Source organism: Lissotriton vulgaris, chromosome 3_1, assembly GCF_964263255.1.
Source record: "Lissotriton vulgaris chromosome 3_1, aLisVul1.2, whole genome shotgun sequence".
Lineage (NCBI taxonomy): Eukaryota > Metazoa > Chordata > Amphibia > Caudata > Salamandridae > Lissotriton > Lissotriton vulgaris.
In genome coordinates, this window is record NC_141689.1 from 238,922,886 (window position 1) to 238,944,436 (window position 21,551).

At 47.0% G+C, this 21,551-nt stretch overlaps 1 protein-coding gene across 3 annotated transcripts in view; it reads right to left on the reverse strand.

Moving 5' to 3' along the window:
- PIAS2 (protein inhibitor of activated STAT 2) overlaps positions 1 to 21,551 on the reverse strand; it is a 515,220-nt gene that overhangs the window by 122,324 nt on the left and 371,345 nt on the right. For all 3 annotated transcript variants that reach the window (XM_086960351.1, XM_086960352.1, XM_086960354.1), the window contains one exon: positions 10,438 to 10,606. In XM_086960351.1, coding sequence (XP_086816477.1) covers positions 10,438 to 10,606 — 169 coding nt within the window. The remainder of the gene's footprint in view (positions 1 to 10,437; positions 10,607 to 21,551) is intronic.

The following is a 21,551-nucleotide window of genomic DNA, read 5'->3' on the forward strand; positions in this document are numbered from 1 at the left end:
ACGCTTTTCCCACTCCTGTGTCCAAAACGGAGCCTAGGTAGTGGATGGACTGTGTAGGCCGCTGGACTGACTACTCCAGGTTCACATGGAGGCCGAGCCTGCGCAGCTGGTGTAGGCACAGTTGTAGATCTTGCGTTACCTGTACCGGAGATGGGCCTTTTAGGAGCCAGTCGTCCAGGTATGGGTAGATGAAGAGCCCTTTTTTTGTGAAGAAAAGCCGCCACCACTGCCATGCATTTGGTGAAGACTCGTGGTGCGGACTTGAGACCGAAGGGTAGCACCTTGTACTGGTAGTGTTTGTTCCCTACGACAAACCTCAAGTACTTGCGATGTTGTTGAGCAATTGGGATGTGAAAGTACGCATCTTGTAGGTCCACCGAACACATCCAATCTCCGACTTGAAGATGTGGGCATATTTGGTGAAGCGCTAGCATGCGGAACTTTTCTCTGATGATGACCTTGTTTAAAAGTCGCAGATCGAGTATTGGTCTGAACTTGTCCTTCTGATCTTTTTTGGGGACAAGAAAATATCTGGAGTAAACTCCCTTACCTCTGTGAGCGGGAGGAACCCCCTCTATCGCTCTTTTTTGTAGTAGGACTTTCACCTCTCTTCGGAGCAAGCTTAGCCGGGGAGGGCAGCTAGCTCTTTGGAGGGATGCTCTTCGGAGGCGCACGGAAACGTAGTCTGTATCCATTGCGCAGTATATTCAGCACCCACTGATCCTTTGTGATGCTGACCCACTCTGCCAGGTGTTGTGAAGCACTTCCTCCCACTGGAGTGGGTAACGGCGCCAGAGGAAGCCACTGCTCAGGCCTTTCCTCCTCTTGTGGTGTTAGAGGATTGTTGGCGACCTCCTCTACCTCTGCCGGGTTTGCCACAAAACTGGGGTTTCCCCTGGTTCTTATTTTGGGACCACTGAGGGGTTTGAACCCTCTGTTGAGCCCCTCTCCCCCTGTTGGTCTTGAAGCGGCGTTTGAATTCTTTTTTCTTCTCCAAACCCACCGCTTTCACTGTGTCTAGTTCCGTCTTCATTCGGGTCATTTCTTCGTCAGCATGTTCCCCGAAGAGAGCGGAACCCGAAAAAGGGAGATTAAGGATGCGATGCTGAGCATCCGGCTTCAGACCTGTAAGGCGCAACCAGGCCGACCTCCTGGCACAAACCCCATGTGAATAGGAATGTGCCGCAAGGACAGCACCATCCGCAGCCGTACTTATCATCTGATTCGCCACCAGACATCCTTCTGTCACAGTCTCTTCAAAATCCTGCTGGTATTCCTTTGGCAGTTTGGATTTGAACCTTTCCATGGAGTCCAATAAGGCTCTGTCGTATCGACCCAGCAGCGCAGCCGCACTAGAAACCTTAAGAGTGGATGCAGCTGAGTTGCAAACCTTGCGACCCCAGGAGTCTTGAGATTTGCTGTCCTTGTCTGGTGGGACTGAAGAGGAACCGGCAACTGCGTGCGTCTTCCTCGCCGCTGCCACAATTACAGAGTCTGCTGGAGGGTCAGATTTTACAAAGACCGGGTCGGAAGAGGCCGGTTTGTATTTCTTCTGAATGCGGGCTGGCACCGCTCTGATAGCCGCTGGAGTTAGGAAAACCTCTTTGACAGGATCCATAATGTAAATGTAAATGTACATGTATTTATATAGCGCAAATCGCCCACATCGCAGGCATCTATGCGCTTGCTTAGGGAACCCGTCCTGGTATTCCCCTGTGAGATACCCCGGCAGGGTATCCACAAGGTGAAAGCCAGGCATCCCGCCGCGAGGGGCCGTTGTGGAGATTAAGCAAGCTATTGCCCAGAGTCACAGAGTGTGAACCCGTGAGTCGAGTAGGCACCGGAGCGAGAATTATCGAGTCCGTGGAATTATTGAGCCCAACCCCCGTCGGGGCTGGGAATTGAACCCTGGTCCAGGGCCGATCTCAGCTTCCGGGTCTGCCGCCTCTAACCCCTGAGTCACACTTCTCCCCGGGACTAAAGGCAGCAGAGGACGGGAGATAGCTTTTTTTGTGTAAAGTCTCAAAAATGACTGTCGTTGTAACCTGAGGGACAGACATTTCAATGTTCAGTTTTAGTGCTCCTCTTTGCAGGACATCTAGATACGTGCCAATATCATCCACTGGGGAGGATCTGGACGTAGGACTGTCCGTCAACGTAGGGGAGTAGTCTCTCTTGGAAGACCTGGTAGATGTAGTAGACGGAGTCCGTCGACGTCTATGGTGAGCACTGTGCCTCCTCTCCCGCGATCTTTTTGAACGCTCCTCTCGTCTAGGAGAGCGAGATCTGATTCGATCTTCTGAACGCGGTCTTCTTGTGGGAGATCGGGGTCTTCTGGGAGATCTGGTTGGTGTTCTCGCAGGTGATTTGCGCCTGGGAGGACTACGCTTGTCCATCTCCTCTACCAGGTTCTGAAGAGGAGTTCTGTGCTGTGGGCTGGCATATTCCTGCATCCGTTTGGTAGCCCCAGAATCTCTCCAATGGTCCAAAGACCTGTACCATCTTGGCGATAGCCTGACTTGCTCAGCCGAAGGATCTGGCCGACGCTCAGGAGATTTGCGCACAGGACTGCTGGACTTCGAAGATGCCGTTGAGGAGCCAGAGGACCATGAAGTGGAATGACGGGAAGCTGACTCCGTTACCATAACCACATCTGAAAATCTCGACGTTGAGCCTTCTTCCCTTGCCGTCGAACGCCTTCGGGGAGTCGGCGGGTCAAATAATCTCGACTTTGACTGTCTATGCGAGGATCTATGGTCTCTCGACGTCGAGCGGCGATGACCAGCCGTCGACGGAGTTCCCTGTCTCGACGTCGAACGGCGATGACCGGCCGTCGACGGAGCTCTCTCGACGTCGAACGACGATGTCCAGTCGTCGACGGAGGCTTCTCTCTCGACGTCAAACGACGATGTCCAGTCGTCGACGGAGCTCTCTGCCTCGACGTCGAACGGCGATGACCAGCCGTCGACAAAGTTCTCGGTCTCGACGTCGAACGGCGATGACCAGCCGTCGACAGAGCCGTCTGTCTCGACGTCGAATGTCTGAGCGACGATGGCGGAGTGGTATTGGACACCCTCGACGCCGAGCGTCGACGAAACGCCGACGGAGACTGTTTCCTCGATGCCGATCGACTTCTCCCTGTCGACGGCAGAGGGGTCTTGGTCCTCGACGCCGAACGTCGTTTCTTAGACGACGGCGGAGGGGTCACACTTCTCGACGCCGGTCGTCGCCTGGATGACGACGGCAGAGGAGTGACCTCCCTCGACGCCGATCGTCGTCTGGTTGACGACGGCGGAGGGGCTTTGGATCTCGACGCCGACTGTCGCCCGGTTGACGGCGGCGGAGTCACCTTCCTCGACGCCGAGCGTCGCCCGGTTGACGCCGGCGGAGGGGATTTCGACGACGGAACTGGATCCATCGACGTCGTCAACGTACCTGGTCTTCTCTTCGACGGCGAGCCCGCCGTCGACGGTAGTTTAGAAGAGAGATGATCCACTGGTGGTTCTTTTCTCAGCACCGAGTCCGACGATGAAGTTGAAGGGTGTGAAGACTTCTTTTTTGAAGAGGTATGAGCCTTCTTGGAGCCCTTCTTCACCGGAGATCTTCCTCTGGATGACCTGCGAGCCAGGCCATAAATGCGAATCCTCTCCCTGTCTTTGAGAGTTCTTCCTGACAGGTGCTCACAATGAGGACAGGTGCCTGGATCATGATCTTCAGGCAGACACAGGATACAGACGTCGTGGTTGTCTGATTTTGCCTTCTTGTTGCCACAAGAAGGGCATTTGTCAAAGAGTGAAGGCATTCTCAGAAGAAAATGCTCATCAAACTGACTGAAAAAGGCAGTATCTTACTTGACTAGATGTTAAATGTCAAAGTAAGAGCAAAAGTTGTTAAAAGTGAAGTATTTTTCTGTCAAAAGACAGAAAATTAGTGGAGCTGTGTAACCAGGTTCCTTCTCTGAAGGAGCCGGAAAGAACAACTGACCTAACTGTCACCCCTGAGGCATGATGGGATACAGGGGGTCAGGGGTGCCTTAAAGGCACGGTGTCAGTTTATTGCTATTCAGCTACAGGTTAGCTTTTCAGTCTTTTTAGACTGTGTGTTTGCAATGCAGCCTGGGAGCTTCCTATGCTTCCAGTGAGTTATGAGAATTTCTACTGCTTTCTGAGCATTAAAACAGTTTCTAAACAATCTTTTTTGTTGTTTCTCATGTTTCTAATGCTTATTATTCATGTATGGTGGAAATTCTTCACAGCATATTTCAGCTCTGATGTTATTTGGCTGCTATTGCATATATATATATATATATATATATATATATATATATATATATATATATATATATATATATATATATATATATATATATATGTGGGGCACATATAATATAGTGTTTCCGGTGTCCCGCGCATGGGCGGGAATATTCTAATGCTTATGACTATTGATGAGGATCCCCTGGAAGAGAACATCTGGATTCCTTTGACCACCTGGAGACTGTTGGTCTGAGTCAGATCCAAAGAAATTGTGGCTTGTCCCCCAAATATTGCACACCAGAGTTGTTTTCTTGGCACTGCTTCTCTTCCACAAGTCATTGAGCTCTAGGTTGTAAGAGTTGTTCCTGAAGTGGCAAAGGCCGAGGTGGCAGTGCCGTACTGCATTGGAGGCAGCACTCGGGTCTCCGTCAGGACAAACACTGATGCAGTCAACTCTGATGAGGAGCCAGCAGGGGGCCGAGGAAGATGGCGAAGGCAGGACTCTGAGTGGTGCTCCAAAGAGTCTCATAGGACTGAAAGGCGCACCTATGAGGACTACTGCGCCATTGTACATGTCTAGCACAGCCTGGCAGTAGAAGGCTAGATCATTACACAGTGATGGGAACTTGGGGTACTCCAGTATCATTCTCGACACTGGAAGTGGAAGCGTTAGCGAAGCATGAGTGGGCAATGCCACTAACTCTGGATGGGGGAGGGTCAGAGGCAAAGGTCATGGCAATGACTGACCCTTGGATATTCATCTCCTGGGAGAAGTGGAGTGTTTTTTTTATTATTATTAAGGTGTCTTATCTTTTCCCACAAAGACAGGGATGACTGAGAAAGTGACCTGGATCTCGTGCCGGCTCTTGACCTTGTCCTCAGCCTCGTGCGACCCCAAGAGTCATCCTTGGTGTGGGCCATGAAGAGCTCAGCCTCCCACTCTTTGTACTGGGAGTAGGCCCCTTCCCCAGGCAAGCCACGAAAAAAATCTGGGTGTAAAACTAGACCAAGAGTCGTCCATGAAACGTCATACAGCCACAATCTGCGGGGTTCGCATTGCTACCATGTGGCTACTGAGGAAAGTCTTTCCTTGGCTACCATTGTCTGCAAGAAAAAGCTTGTCCAAGCACTAGTTATACGTTGTCTCGCCTACAGCAATGCTTTGTTTTGTTTATGGCAGCCAATAAAGCCCTACTGTCCGAACTCCAGGTGGTGCAAAATATGGCTGCCCGCCTCGTCTGTAATCTCCCAGCAGGCTCTCCCTCTGCACCTATTCTCAAAGCTTGTCTTTGAATTTCGGTCACAAAATGCATGGTTTTTAAGATATGCGGCCTTACCCACAAGTCCTTGATGGGAAGCACTCCCATGTACCTAAAGGACGCATTACATTACCATTGCTCCACAAGAACTCTAAGATCTAGTAATAAGGTGCTACGGACCGTCCCCTGTAAGCCCACTTCCAGATATGGCGGCACACTCTGCGACTCTGGGCAATAGCTTGCTTAATCTCCACAATGGCCCCTCGCGGTGGGATGCCTGGCTTTCACCTTGCGGATACCCTGCCGGATACCCTGCCGGGGTTATCTCACAGGGGAATACCAGGACGGGTTCCCTAAGCAAGCGCTTAGAAACCGCTTGGTGATTTGCGCTATATAAATTCCTGTACATTTACATTTACATCTCATCTGCAGTGGATCTTAAACTCTGACTTATGTGGTGAGAATGAATTGCTAGCACTACACCAAAAATAATTTACAGAGCAAACGTTTTTCCCTTCAGAGGAGAGAAGCTCTGGACCTGCATTGAAAGGAGCAGAAAAAATAGAACGGACATCAGGATGCAGAGGAGGGTGCTCTCTGGCTCTTATGATATCTTAGGGATGTCACTTCTACTGTCAACATAGAGCCAGCACCCGCTACTGGCGCTGGAGAGCTGTGACAGAGGTTTCCAGGTCCAGGCTAGCGCCTGGGCTATTCAAAAGTGAAGAGTTTGCGGGCAGAAGTATCTGTCAGAAATCGAAAATTGCTTTGAATGAAGAATAGGAGGAGACAGTAATTTTTCATTAGGGGGAACTGGAGTAATGGCTGTAACCTAGAACAACCTGGGCAGGTTGTGACCTACACGGGTTGCTTAGATGAGCACTGAACTGCTCACCAAAGAAGATGTGGAAAGCTCAAGAACACTGTATCCAAACAGGCAACCAATTTTTTTAGGTGTGTGCCGTGGTCCCAGAAATACATCAAATAGCACTGAAACTGATTCATAGGAAAGAGGGAAACAGACAATAGGATGGTTATGGCCTAAGAACAAAAGCCTTTGGCCATGGCCAGAGGGTTTTAGCATACCCTTCAATCAGTTTCCTTGCCCTGAGTACCTTCTGGATGAAAACTTTGTTTGTGCCAGGCAGGCTCTGGGGAGTGTGTGCCCTTTTGTCATGACTTGCTCTGAATTCCCCTGTCCACTGTGCACCAGTCAGCACTGCCGATTCAGGTCATTCAGCTGTACACTGGAGCATTTGGGCACAGCCACATACTGGACTGAATCTTCATGCCTCCAAAGACTGCTTGGCAGTTTATGCACCCTCTTCAACAGCACAAGAACTTGATATGCATTAGATTCAGCCACATCAGCTGGCTCGGAGTGTAGTAGATCAGGAATATAGTAACCCCATAACATAATTCAGAGGCCTCTGATCTCCAAATCCCTCAAATGGGCCCCTAAGTCAAAAGTGATGCATCCATCACCATTGTAAGCCAGGAGTGGGGAATAGAGTGCAGCCTGCCGCAGGAAAGATTAGGACCGGTTAGATCATGGTCCATATCCTCCGAGACTTGGATGGAATTGGAAAGGCAGCCTTGATTCTGGATCCACTGGGATATCAGGTTCCACTGAAGGGCTCACATGTCCACCTGATGTAGTTGACAAAGAGGATGCAGGAGGCTAACAGGCCAACAAGCTTCATAGCGACCCTCACCCAGATCACCCAATCAGATCAAGCCTAAAAAATCAGGATCATAGGCCAAATGTTCTGGTTTTGTTTTGCGGGAGGAATAGCCATGAACTCAACCACGTCAAGATCTACCCAATGAATGGAAATCTGTAATGGAATGAGGTGGGACTGTGGCCCATTATAGTAGATCCCAAAAATCGTAGGCGTTTGACCATCATCTGCAGGTGATCCACAACTGACTACAGCGAGTCCGCCTTCATCACACACTCATTGAGGTATGGGAACTGCTAAACTCTTGAGATGGGCAGTGACCTCTGCCTTCACTTTCATCAAAATTCGAGGGGCTTTGGTGAGGCCGAAGGTGAGCACAGCAAATTGAAAATGCTCCGGAAACATTCTGAACTGCAGCTAAAGTCTATGGGACAGCAAGACGGTAATATGAAAATACCATCTGGTAAGTCCAAAGACACATGGGCCCATTCTCCGGAGTCCTGTTTTTAGGGGCAATGAAATATTAAGAATAACAATCCCTCCTTCCTCCAAGTACAGTACCCTTTCTATGGCATCTTTGGAGAGCAACAGGTTTACCTCCGGTAGCTGATGGACAGATGCCCTTCTGAAATTTGCTCCGGTGTGGTAGGGATACTGGGAGGGATCAGAAGATATTAAGGTTACGGTACAGCCTTTTTGAACAGTTTTCAAGACCCATCTGTTTGACGTGATGGATCGCCAACTTAAGAGAAGAGCTAGATCCTGCCGCCCACGGATTTGATATGCACAGCAGAGAGTAAACTTGCTTGTTGGCTATTGTAGCAGGAAAGAGGAGTTGGAGGGTTGGTGCCCCTGCGGGCCCTTGTGCCGTTTGCTGGTTCTACATTCCCATCCTCATCCTCAAAGGTACTGGGCTGGCAGCTGCATCACTAACAGTGAAGGCTTGTATACCAGCCCTCTAGAATAGCTCCTAAATTTGCAGAACTGATATGGAAATTGATTTGCAGATTTCAACAGATAACATACTTGGCTGTGTTCTGCCCATCAGGATTTTCTGAGCTAGAGAGTCACCAAGATCCGCCGGGACTGCTGCCAAGATCTTGCTGACCATGTCCCCAAGGGGCATGTGTATATTGGCTCAATAGACAGACTGCATTTATGGATCGCAGAGCCAAGCTGGCTGAAGAAAACATATGTTTGGCAAAGGCATTGATCCTTTTGGATTCGCTATCCAAAGGATTAGAAGGAATTAATTAGGATTCACCTTACTGGACAAGACCTGTACAATGAGACTCTTCAGAGCAGGTGGCTTGGTGAGGAAATCCAGATCACAGAGGGCCGGACTATGGAGTCTGGCCACATGCCGTCTAACAGGCAAACAAGAAAATGGCTTTGATCAGGTAGCCATCGGGTATTTGAGAGGGCAGTATTTATTGGGAGTAAGGGCTCAGATATTTCAGTAAAAACATGCGTATTAGTCTTAACATAGAGCAATTGTAATTAAAGTACCTTGGCTGCCCTCCGAACCACCACTACAAATGAGGCACTTTTTTTCACTGGTTGCTCATCTGGCGAGTCAAGCTCTGACCCAGGGGAGGTATCAAGCCCACTGGTGTTTTGTAAACCAAGGTATAAGGCATCATCAGAGTAACGAGGACCCCTCAACTTCATTATCATGATCAATATCATGGGGTGCACCCTACTTTGGCAGCAGATCAAAGCAGAGCTAAAAAGATAATGGAGATACAGGCACAGACTTGGGAGTCAAGTTGACTGACAACTGGTTGAGCTTTAGCAATTTCATAATGCAACATCAATCAAGCTCGAGACGACATCAGTTCAGGATCCACATGGACGCCTGCATCCGATCATCCACCAGCAATAATGGTGCCAGTGCAGCATGGATACCCGAGTCGGAAGACTGTTCTAGAGTCAGTACAGACCTGATAACCAGTCCTAAGGGGACAGATGGTGCCAGGGGGGGATCTGCCTGTTGTATCCTAACTGGAGACGCCAGCGGTTCAGTCGATCCCAAAGGCAAACCAGGGAAGACCAAAGTGCACTTAAACATTTGCAGTGTGGCCTCTTTGAAGGCCTCAATCTATTGCTCTGGTTCCAGTCTGGCATCTAACATTCTAATGTGAGAAATCTGCAGTTAGCTGTATCCATCAAAGGATCTCCTCATGTTGAGATCTACTAAAAAAGGTAAATGTCCAGATTAGACTTCAAACAACCCCATTTTCTGGACTACCTAAAATGCCAACATTAATGCTTGATGCTGTGTATGTGGCAACAACCTCATCACCAGGTCAAATCGGTTCTTCCATATAAGCCCTATCATGCCCTCACTGCACTGCACTGTGTCTCCGTTAAATCTTAGCTCCCCTTCAAAATCACATGCCTTTCACACACAACAATTTATAGCCTTTTCCTTCTTCAAAAGAACTAGTACATTTAGTGAAGGCAATCATAAAAAGATCCACATATCACAACAGCAAAACTCTGGAAGATTAACTTTATGACAAATATCTAAAATATTACACTCCCTACATACTTAGCTGGGCCATTCAAGATTGGCACCATTCCATGAAACGTAATATCCATAATTTTAACTACAACAGGACAACTCTTAAAGTATACCTAATTTAACCTAAACCCTAGCATGACCCATTACAATTTCCCTGTGAGGAATATTGAAGAGCACTGATGTAATCATGGTTAAAAAACTCTTCTAGCAAAGAAAGACAATATTATCTAAGTCATGCATTAGAAACACTAATGGTCTGATGTCATTTAGGCCAAACTTTCCGAATGATGTCTAAGACTTCACAGACTTATTTAAAAGGAATTGGAAAGAGAAAAGGGGACATTCAAGTGACGGTATTAAGGGCACATGCTCCATTCACTACGCAATAAACTTTCATTCGAGGAGAACTGGATTTCAAAGTCAATTTCTTTACTTTGTGGCACTTTCTATTCCTTGGCAAATTAAATAGGGATTGATAAGAAACAGGCTAAACAAATTCAGTAACTTCTTTATAAATATCTGGAAGTGAGTTTATAAAGGAACTACCATATGTGTATTTCTTCACTAACAGTATATTCTAATATTTTTATAATGAATATTAAAACATTCAGTTATATACAAAAGTAAACACTTCAGTCTTTGTAAAAACATATTAGTGACTTGTCTTCCTAAACATTTAAAACAGTTAGTCTAATTAGCATGAACATAAAACGTACCCTTTAGTTTGGCTCTCCTTTGTTTCTGCTGGGAATACACACTTCTTTTTTAAAGGAGGTTCCTCTTCTTCTTCAGAACTATCTATTGTCAAGTCAATAACATCTACTTTTTTCTGGTTAACCTCATTTGCAAATGCCATTGAACAGGACTTGCTGAAAATAGTGGAACCTGTGAAGAAAATGTATTGGGCTAAACACACAATGCACTAATTAAATGTACCTGCAGAACATGTCTAAGATGCCTATGGACATCAACATACACATAAATATTATTGAAGTGGTTATTGCTAATGTTGTTTGTGTAACACACATTATTATGGCATCACGTTCATCAAGTTTTGAGTATTTGGTGAGTGAGACCGGATTGCTGAAACAAACTGCGAAAGTATTTCTTTGGCTGTTAAAGGTACCCAGGGCGTAGCAAATTATACGCATGCTAAGTGGCTATAGGTACCCTAAAAGCCATTTGCTGGAATATTTTTGTTGTATGTTAAGAGTCCTATCTTAAGACGTTTATTTTTTAAGGAAGCACCTGTCCTTTAAGGGACCCAGGCTCCTTTAACAGAATGTTTCTAGATTAGGACAGCGAAAGCAGGGTTTGAGGTTTACTGGCCTCTGACTGCGAAAGATGCATTCATAGCGTGCAGCAAACTGCCTCAAGCCTCAATTAATGTTTAAGGAGAAAGAGATTTTTGAGAATCTGGAGAACATACATACTTATGTAACTAGTTCGTACATTAGTACATCAGTAAAATGCATCCCAATTCACAAACCATTCTACGTATACAAGTCGATAGAAAAGGTGCGAAAAAAGTATCAGAATACACCACACGTATGTCAATACCTGTGCTGATTTTCCAAATGTCTCAAAATATATTAGTGATCCAAACTTTCCATTTCCTAGAGCGCATGGCGACTATTCAAAATCTAAACAGAACTGTAATTCACCAGTTATAGTGAGTAATGCAAACGTAACTATCCCCATTCCATTGCTTTTGGACTCACTCATGGCAGAGGACAAACAAATTACATCACTGATAAAACCATTGAAGCTGTTAAATGTTGTATGCACAGGGTTGTATGTCAGGACGAATAGTTTCTTACCTGTCGGTGTAGTTTTGCAGCTTGAAGATCTTTCTAGATTCACTATGCTGTGCATTATTCCGCGGTCTAGTGGTTGGGTCCGGAATCGTAGTCTTTTCTTTGTTTTTTTTGTTTTTTCGTAGCCCAGATGGGCGTCGACGTCCCACCTTTTGGTGTCCTTCCTGTGACGTCGGCATGCTTCCTGCGGAAACTCCCACCCTTGGGCGCCATCTTCAGATTCTTTTTTCTTTTCTGTTAGTGTTCTGTTTCCGAATTGTAAGGCAATGTTTATATCTTTACCTTTTAACACTTTTTGTTTGTAGTTCCATGAAGTCTTTATTATATATATATATATATATATATATATATATTTTTTTTTTAATTCGAAGCAGTGCCCGTTTTCGGAAGAAACCTCCTGGGACAGCAAGTGAAGCTCAATTCATTTTAATAGCAGCTTGCCAGCAGAGAGTATTTCAGGCGAGTTATACAGCGAATCTTGCCAGACGCGTTTCAGGACAGTTCATCCTTTCATCAGTGGCTTGGAAAGGCAGTGGAAAAAGCGTTTCTTGGCGCGTGACTATTTAGTTCAACTTACTCCCGCCCTGATGGGCGTAGCCACTCGGCATCCTGGGAGATGTAGTCAGCGCGTATTTCAACCTTCGTGGGTGCGTTTCCCAAAGTCTCAATGTCCATAAATATTCATGCCCTCTGTCTTGAAACTCTCTGCCCCGCTTTACAGTTGCCATCTGAGCTGTAACTAGCTTCTTACTGCATCGAAGCCAGCCGAGTCCATTCCGTTCACACAGCACCTCTTTAAGCACTGACACGGACCCACCGGAGTAGTGGGCTCCTTCCACGACCTCGAGCCAGGCCGTCAATAATTAATTCGAAGCAGTGCCCGTTTTCGGAAGAAACCTCCTGGGACAGCAAGTGAAGCTCAATTCATTTTAATAGCAGCTTGCCAGCAGAGAGTATTTCAGGAGATTTATACAGCGAATCTTGCCAGACGCGTTTCAGGACAGTTCATCCTTTCATCAGTGGCTTGGAAAGGCAGTGGAAAAAGCGTTTCTTGGCGCGTGACTATTTAGTTCAACTTACTCCCGCCCTGATGGGCGTAGCCACTCGGCATCCTGGGAGATGTAGTCAGCGCGTATTTCAACCTTCGTGGGTGCGTTTCCCAAAGTCTCAATGTCCATAAATATTCATGCCCTCTGTCTTGAAACTCTCTGCCCCGCTTTACAGTTGCCATCTGAGCTGTAACTAGCTTCTTACTGCATCGAAGCCAGCAGAGTCCATTCCGTTCACACAGCACCTCTTTAAGCACTGACACGGACCCACCGGAGTAGTGGGCTCCTTCCACGACCTGGAGCCAGGCCGTCAATAATTAATTCGAAGCAGTGCCCGTTTTCGGAAGAAACCTCCTGGGACAGCAAGTGAAGCTCAATTCATTTTAATAGCAGCTTGCCAGCAGAGAGTATTTCAGGCGAGTTATACAGCGAATCTTGCCAGACGCGTTTCAGGACAGTTCATCCTTTCATCAGTGGCTTGCAAAAGGCAGTGGAAAAAGCGTTTCTTGGCGCGTGACTATTTAGTTCAACTTACTCCCGCCCTGATGGGCATAGCCACTCGGCATCCTGGGAGATGTAGTCAGCGCGTATTTCAACCTTCGTGGGTGCGTTTCCCAAAGTCTCAATGTCCATAAATATTCATGCCCTCTGTCTTGAAACTCTCTGCCCTGCTTTACAGTTGCCATCTGAGCTGTAACTAGCTTCTTACTGCATCGAAGCCAGCCGAGTCCATTCCGTTCACACAGCACCTCTTTAAGCACTGACACGGACCCACCGGAGTAGTGGGCTCCTTCCACGACCTGGAGCCAGGCCGTCAATAATTAATTCGAAGCAGTGCCCGTTTTCGGAAGAAACCTCCTGGGACAGCAAGTGAAGCTCAATTCATTTTAATAGCAGCTTGCCAGCAGAGAGTATTTCAGGCGAGTTATACAGCGAATCTTGCCAGACGCGTTTCAGGACAGTTCATCCTTTCATCAGTGGCTTGGAAAGGCAGTGGAAAAAGCGTTTCTTGGCGCGTGACTATTTAGTTCAACTCACTCCCGCCCTGATGGGCGTAGCCACTCGGCATCCTGGGAGATGTAGTCAGCGCGTATTTCAACCTTCGTGGGTGCGTTTCCCAAAGTCTCAATGTCCATAAATATTCATGCCCTCTGTCTTGAAACTCTCTGCCCCGCTTTACAGTTGCCTTCTTAGCTGTAACCAGCTTCTTACTGCATCGTAGCCAGCCGAGTCCATTCCGTTCACACAGCACCTCTTTAAGCACTGACACGGACCCACCGGAGTAGTGGGCTCCTTCCACGACCTGGAGCCAGGCCGTCAATAATTAATTCGAAGCAGTGCCCGTTTTCAGAAGAAACCTCCTGGGACAGCAAGTGAAGCTCAATTCATTTTAATAGCAGCTTGCCAGCAGAGAGTTTTTCAGGCGAGTTATACAGCGAATCTTGCCAGACACGTTTCAGGACAGTTCATCCTTTCATCAGTGACTTGGAAAGGCAGTGGAAAAAGCGTTTCTTGGCACGTGACTATTTAGTTCAACTTACTCCCGCCCTGATGGGCGTAGCCACTCGGCATCCTGGGAGATGTAGTCAGCGCGAATTTCAACCTTCGTGGGTGCGTTTCCCAAAGTCTCAATGTCCATAAATATTCATGCCCTCTGTCTTGAAACTCTCTGCCCCGCTTTACAGTTGCCATCTGAGCTGTAACTAGCTTCTTACTGCATCGAAGCCAGCCGAGTCCATTCCGTTCACACAGCACCTCTTTAAGCACTGACACGGACCCACCGGAGTAGTGGGCTCCTTCCACGACCTGGAGCCAGGCCATCAATAATTAATTCGAAGCAGTGCCCGTTTTCGGAAGAAACCTCCTGGGACAGCAAGTGAAGCTCAATTCATTTTAATAGCAGCTTGCCAGCAGAGAGTATTTCAGGCGAGTTATACAGCGAATTTTGAACTAAGTAGTCACGCGCCAAGAAACGCTTTTTCCACTGCCTTTCCAAGCCACTGATGAAAGGATGAACTGTCCTGAAACGCGTCTGGCAAGATTCGCTGTATAACTCGCCTGAAATACTCTCTGCTGGCAAGCTGCTATTAAAATGACAATCATATAAGTAAAGAAGCTTTTGCCGGTCTCCCCTCTAGTGTAGGCGACAATGGCTGCTAGGTGTACCCTTAGCGATGATGAGCTCAGGTTGGTCTCGAGCAGGTGCGTGAGGTGCTTAAGGACTGTAGAGTCTCTTGTCATCTTGTTGTGCAGACCCTCCTTTCTGCACCATAATGTGAACCTCTTCCATTTGGCCATGTAGCACTTTCGTGTGCTTGGTCTTCTTGCCTCTCGAAGTACCCTCAGGGTGCTCTCAGGTAGCTTTAGGTGTGCGAACTCTATGTCCTCAGGAGCCAGGCTGCTAGGCTGAGACTTTCTGGCTCTGGATGCAACACCTCTCCGTTTTTCATGGAGAGTATGTCTTTCCTCCTCCCAAATTTGTGTGGTGCACTCTGTGTCATTTCCATAATCTGCGAGTACCATGTCTGCCTGGCCCACTGGGGTGCTACCAGTATCAGGGTCATGTTGCTTGTCCTGCACTTGGTGAGTACCTTGTGCATCAGGGGAATCGGGGGGAAAAGCGTAGGCAAATGTCTTTGACCAGCTTATCCATAGGGCATTCCCCAGCGACCATTTCCCTGGTTCCCTCGATGCGAAGTGTTGGCATTTTGAATTCAGGTGAGTTGCAAACAGGTCTATTGACGGTGTTCCCCACCTGTCGAACAGCTTCTTTGTTTCTTGTGCATTTAGCTCCCATTCGTGCGAGGCCGATGTCTGTCTGCTGAGCCAGTCCGCTTCCACGTTGTCTTTTCCTGGCAGATGTATCGCCAGTAGATCTATTTTCAAGGGTACCGCCCATTTCCATATTTCCTGCGCTAGCTCCGACAGCGGTGCGGATTGTGTTCCTCCCTGTTTGTTTATGTAGAACATCGCTGTAGTGTTGTCCGTCTGGATTAGCACAGTTTGATTGTACAACTTTGTCTGGAAGGCTTCCAAAGCTAGGAGAACGGTCTGTTTGTGTCCACAAGCCCCTCACACGTAGTTTTTCCATGTGTGCTCCCCATCCCTTTTGGGATGCGTCCGTGGTGATGGTCACTGTTGGTGTTGGTGGTGTTAGAAGTTTCTCTTTTGTTATGTTTCCTTTGTTCCACCATGATATCTCCTCTTGCACTGTGTGCGTTACAACCACTAGGTCCTCCCAACACCCCGTCGCTTGTGACCATTGGTCCTATAGCCACTCCTGGAGTGGTCTCATGTGTAGTCGGACATTTGGTATTATGTGGATGCATGATGCCACCATGCCCATCATCTTGCTCACCGTCCTCACTGTCAGAGCTTGCCCCTTCTGGTAGAGGCGCGCCTCCTTCAACAGTGCCGTCGTTCTCTTCTCGCTGGGGAACACCTTCCCCTGAACGGTGTTGATTTGTGCCCCCAGAAATATCTTGACCTGTTGTGGGTTTATCGAAGATTTCTTCCAGTGAATGGAGAACCCTAGGCCGATTAGTGTGACTGTCACAATTTGAGCGTGCTGTTTGCACGTGTTGTATGACTTTGCCTTTATGAGCCAATCGTCTAGGTAAGGGTATACATGTATCCCCTCCCTTCTTAAGTGTGCTGCGACTGCTGCCAGACACTTTGTGAACTCCCTTGGTGCTGATTTTAGCCCGAAGGCCAATGCCGTGAATTGATAGTGGTCTGAGTGGATTGCGAATCGTAGCAGATGCTTGTGCCATCTGTTCATTGGGATGTGAAGGTAGGCATCCTTTAGGTCTATGGTGACCAAGAAGTCCCCTTTTTGAATCTGTGGGAGTACTTCTTGCAGGGATGTCATTTTGAATTTTTGTGTCTTTATGAATTTGTTGAGGAACCTTAGGTCCAGGATGGGTCTCAGTGTTTCGTCTACCTTGGGTACTAGGAAGTACGTAGAGTACACCCCCTTGTTCCTTTCCATGGGAGGTACAGGCTTGATAGCCTCCTTTAGTAGCATTTCCTCTGCTTCCCTTTGAAGAAGCTCTAGTTCCTTTTTCCCTAATGCTCTTTTCTTTGGTCTTCTGCTTGGTGGTGTTTTTTCTAACTCTATGCAGTACCCGTACTGTATTGTGTTGATGATCCATTTGTCTGTTGTAATCTTTCTCCACTCCTGGAGGAAGAGTTTTAATCTTCCTTCCACTGGTGTTACGTGCTCGTGGTGTTTCGGTGCGTGCGACTCCTGTTTTTTGTTTTTGTGCTCCACCCTTGGAGTTTTTTGCAGGGTGGGCACTGTCAATGTGGCCGAGTCACTTGGAGGTGGTTTGCTGTCCACCCCTCCTGGTGTTTCCACGTCCACTCGCCCTCCCGCGAAAGGACTGGCCCCTATGTTGGTATTGCCACTGCTGTTTGTGCTGGCCATGTTGTGTATGGGTGTCGCTTTGGTGGGAATGTTGGAAGGACTGATGCAACGTTCCCGGCTGGTTCCCCCCTCTCCCATGAGGTCTCCGTGACGGGGTCCCTCTCTTCGCTCCTCTGAATTGCAAGGCCCCCATGGATCTTGCGGTATCATTATCTTTTTTGAGCTGTGAGAGCTTGTCGTCCACTGTTGCTCCGAACAGTGATTCACCGTTGAACGGAGTGTTCAGAATGTTGTGTTGCACCTCCGGTTTTGAGGTTCCGTGACGATTTGAACCCGTGTTTTCAAGTTTGTCGGAAATACATAATATTAGTATCAGCGAACCGCAAATGATCCATTTAGCATATCCTGGTGTTTTCGCTACGAAACGAGCAAGAGCACTCCTGTTATGAACACATTTCTGATCTACCCATGGCATCCATCTTAGATCATGGCCGCCATTTTGTGTTTCCTTGCCCTCACATATGCAATAGCCTCTGATCACTTCATTCACTCCACTTTGATTAAGGACACGTAGCCTTAGCCGGAGATTCACCTCTTACATGACATGGACACCTTAAACCAGATCACGCTGAAGCTGCATGACTCAACAAAGGCTGCCTCCTCTGCCCGAGGCCAGCCCACCTGAACTGGTTTTCCTGTCCATTGTCCCGATCATGATTAGGCGGCCGAAGCCGGTAGCCTTGCCCATTTACAACCCACAAACATCTCTTATCCCGTTTTTCTATCTTCTGCACCTGGCTCTGCTCCTTTCCTTCTGGGCCTTTATTAGGGGGAGGTAACGAACTTTACGATGAGGCGGTCCGGCTCTTGAATGCGATATTGACAAGGGATTGTGATGGACTAGTGGGAACCCCTCTTCGTGATGTTTGGCATCAGATATTATCGACAGTTCCTGTGTAACGCCAAATATTTATTGTTTAAGACACAAAGGTTTGGGAATGTACTGACATGTGAAATATTTGCCTAAAGCACAATTTTTGGTATATAAGGAGCAACCCTCAATGTACAAATCGAACAGTCTCCTAGTCTCTGCCCGTGTGTAGATTCTGTGATTTCTGTGTCCCTGCAGTAATAAACCTTTGGTCTTTGACGCCACCATCGAGAAGCCCGTGTTTCTGTTCATTTGCGCACCAAGGCAGGTGGAACTCCGGGGTCTTTGGGTGTTGTTCCCTGACACCTCTGGACGGAACCAAAAAGTCCAGAACTCCAATTGGCGCCCAACGTGGGGCGACGTCACTCGGTACCGGTCCAAAAGCCCGAAGAGTTCGAGAAGCTTCGTGTGAAGATTCCTGAGGGAGGCGCCCCACTTCATCGATCCCGGCATATCGCAAAAGTGGCCCTGAAGTTCTCTTCCACGAGGGTTCCCGTTCAGGACGGCTGCAGTGGGCCGTTGCCTTGACCGTCGCCCTGTCTTGGACCCGAGGTGCAGCCTTAGTACAGCGAAACGTGACGGGTTTCTCCTTGGTGACGTCTTCAGTGCCTCAGTTAAGTATTTAGTGATAGCTAGCTGGTTACTTTGTGAGGATTGTTAAAAATCCTTGATCGGTTCTTGGTTTGGTTTGGTTTCGTAAGATTATCACTGGTTGTTCTGGTTACGATAATCTATTTGGTTCAGTTTGGGTATCGATACATTACTTTGGTTTTGGTAGGCCTAAGTTCTTGGTTCAAGTGCACATATTTGTTCTGTGTTTTGTTTGTTTTGTGTTCCAGACTGAAAATGGTAAGTCGGAAAATGTTGTCTTGTTTTGGTTGCAACAATGACTCACGATTGGAGGATTCTTGTCTGGTTCCTCCAATTGGGACTCCCCTTTATGACCTATATTGCAAATTTGGAGTGGGTCCTATATCCTATAATGAGATATGGGTCCGTTATTGTAAGAAGGATGGTGTCCTTAGTTGGCCACTACATGGTAGTTTTGAACCCGAGATCCTTGATAATTTAGAAGCGAAATTGTTTAGTAAGAAAGCCCGGCCGGCAATGTTTGATTCTTTCCGTTACTGGCGAAAAGAATCTAAACAGAGAGAAATGAAAAGGTTGAAGAAAGAACAAAAAGAGCAAGAAGAGTTAACTCTAGAGCAAGCAACTAAACAACTGCAAGATAATGAGTGCGAAAAGGCTATAGATGTAGCAATTAGAGAGCATAATTTAGCGATTGACAAGTGCTACCCTGCCTTGCCATCGAAAACAGCTAAGATACTGGAGGATCCCGAAAACGATCCTCTGTTGTCCTATCTGTTACGTTCACCTCCACCGTACGCACAAGGTGCTACGGCTCAACTTGTACCGAATGTTCAATTGCCGGTTGCTGGACAACCTGGTGTTCTTGTTCCTCAGAATCTAGTTCCTGTACCTCCTGTGGTTAATGTGAATGTTCCTACGGCTCCTCCTCTTCCTGGGTTGCCGACTTCTATACCTGTATCTGTCTCGCTTACACCTACTACTTCACAAACTATTTTCATCGATACTCCTACTGCTTCGCAATCTGTTCCTACCTCTACTGTGTTCTCTACGTCTGCAAGTGTATTAACTCCACTTTCTGTACGTCGAAAAATAACTGATTCTGTTGCTAATATTCTGTCTCCTTTATATAAATCCTTAATTAAGACTCCTACTTCTGATTCAGTTCAGAGACGTAGTCAGCTACCAAGTACTGAAGAACGGGGAGTTTTAGATTCCACGGCTCTCAGATGGATTACCAAAGTTAGAAGATATAATACGAGAGATGTATTAGATACGTTTATGCAGTGGAAAGAACCAACACAACGATACGTCTTTGATGAGATGTGCTCGTTGTTACGTGAGGAAATAGAGGAAGATGATGTTGAATCAGACTTGGAGGATTTAATTAAGGTGCAAAAAGAGTTTGCTGCAGGAATGATAGTGGGTGATAATATAAAAGAAGCGATGGAACTTATTTTGAGTTTTAGGAATGATCCATCACTTCGTTCACCGAGAGATTTAGAGAAAGGTAAAATGAAGCTAGTACGCCAATATCCTATGAGGGAGGTTCCTCCAATCTGGCGCGAAGCAATACAACGTGATGATAATGCAGGTATTGCGGCTGCTCCAGCACAGTTCCAACGAGTGTGGATACACATTCCATGGAAGCGAGCTGAAGTGTTAGCAGTGAAACAGGCCTTACCAGATCCGCGTAAGAATCCGGCCGGATATTACAAGGAATTGACACAGACAGTTGAAGCTTGTATAATGAATTTGGCAGACATTGACATGCTATTTGGCAATGTAGTTCCACAACCAGTGTGGGCTAAAATTCGTAGAGAGGATCATCAAGCAGCCTTAGGTGGTGATTGGGCAGCTATCACTGCAGCGGATGGTCAGCAAACGGGTGGTGCGAAACCCGAACCCCTAATTGCTAATCTTCCAGGTAGAATAATTGACTTAATGAAGACTCTGATGCCTGCGTTACGTGTTAATTGGGATAAATTATCCGCATGCAAGCAAAAGAAAGATGAAAGTGTCTCCGACTTCTTCACGAGGTTCGAAGAGACTTTTGTAGACCATAGTGGTCAGGATATGAGCACTGAAGGAGGACAGAGATTGTTTGTCGATAAATTTGTGCATAATTTGTTACCTGAATTATGCAATAAATTAAAGGATTCAGAAAGTGCGTGGGCTGTATCTACAACAGCGCAAATACTTGCGACTGCGCAGTACTACGAAAATAGGGATAAAGAGGAAAAGGAGAAATCAGAGAAGAAAACGAAAGATTTAAAGACTAAAGTTCTTTTACAGCAGGCGTATCCGCCTCGCACGAACCAGACTAATATGCAACAGAATTCGTATCAAAGGACAGATTATAGTTCAACCAGGCCTCAATATCAGTGGAATCAGTGTGCGTACTGTAAGAAAGAGGGTCACTACAAGAATGAATGTCCGATTTTAGCGCAAAATAATGCAGCAGCAGCTCAGAGAGGTCGTGGTGGTTTTGCGCAGAATTCTAGAGGTCGAGGGCGAGGTGCTATGGCTCCGCAAACGAATGATCGTCCCTCTAATCACTTTGATCAACGAAACGTACAGTCAGCTCAACAGAATAGATCTCAGCAATATCTTGTTGAGGATTATTGTGAAGTTGATGAGGGATTCCAGCAAAATGGGTACTAGGACAGCCATGGACAGAGAGAGGGAGTAGTATCAGTTCCAGTGGATCAGAGTGGGCCTTATGTCGCAGTAGCAACATCAGGTGTAGTCGAACCGTTTCTGTTGGATACTGGTGCCGCAAAAAGTTCTATCATTCATGCGAAACTCCCTGGCGCACCTTTGTCTGGCTCAACAAATGTTTCCGTAGGTTTTTCAGGCGCCCCTGTTTACAACCCGATATCTAATCCTTTGTCTATTTCTGTTGGACCATGCCAATTGAAAGCACCCTTGATTTTGACGACAGGTTGTAATGAAAATCTGCTTGGTTTAGATTTGTTAAAACGACTATATGCGACATTGTACTGTTCTCCGGAAGGAGTACAGCTTACTTTGGGTAAAAGACTCACTTCTCCGATGTACTTGTCAATGGACGCAC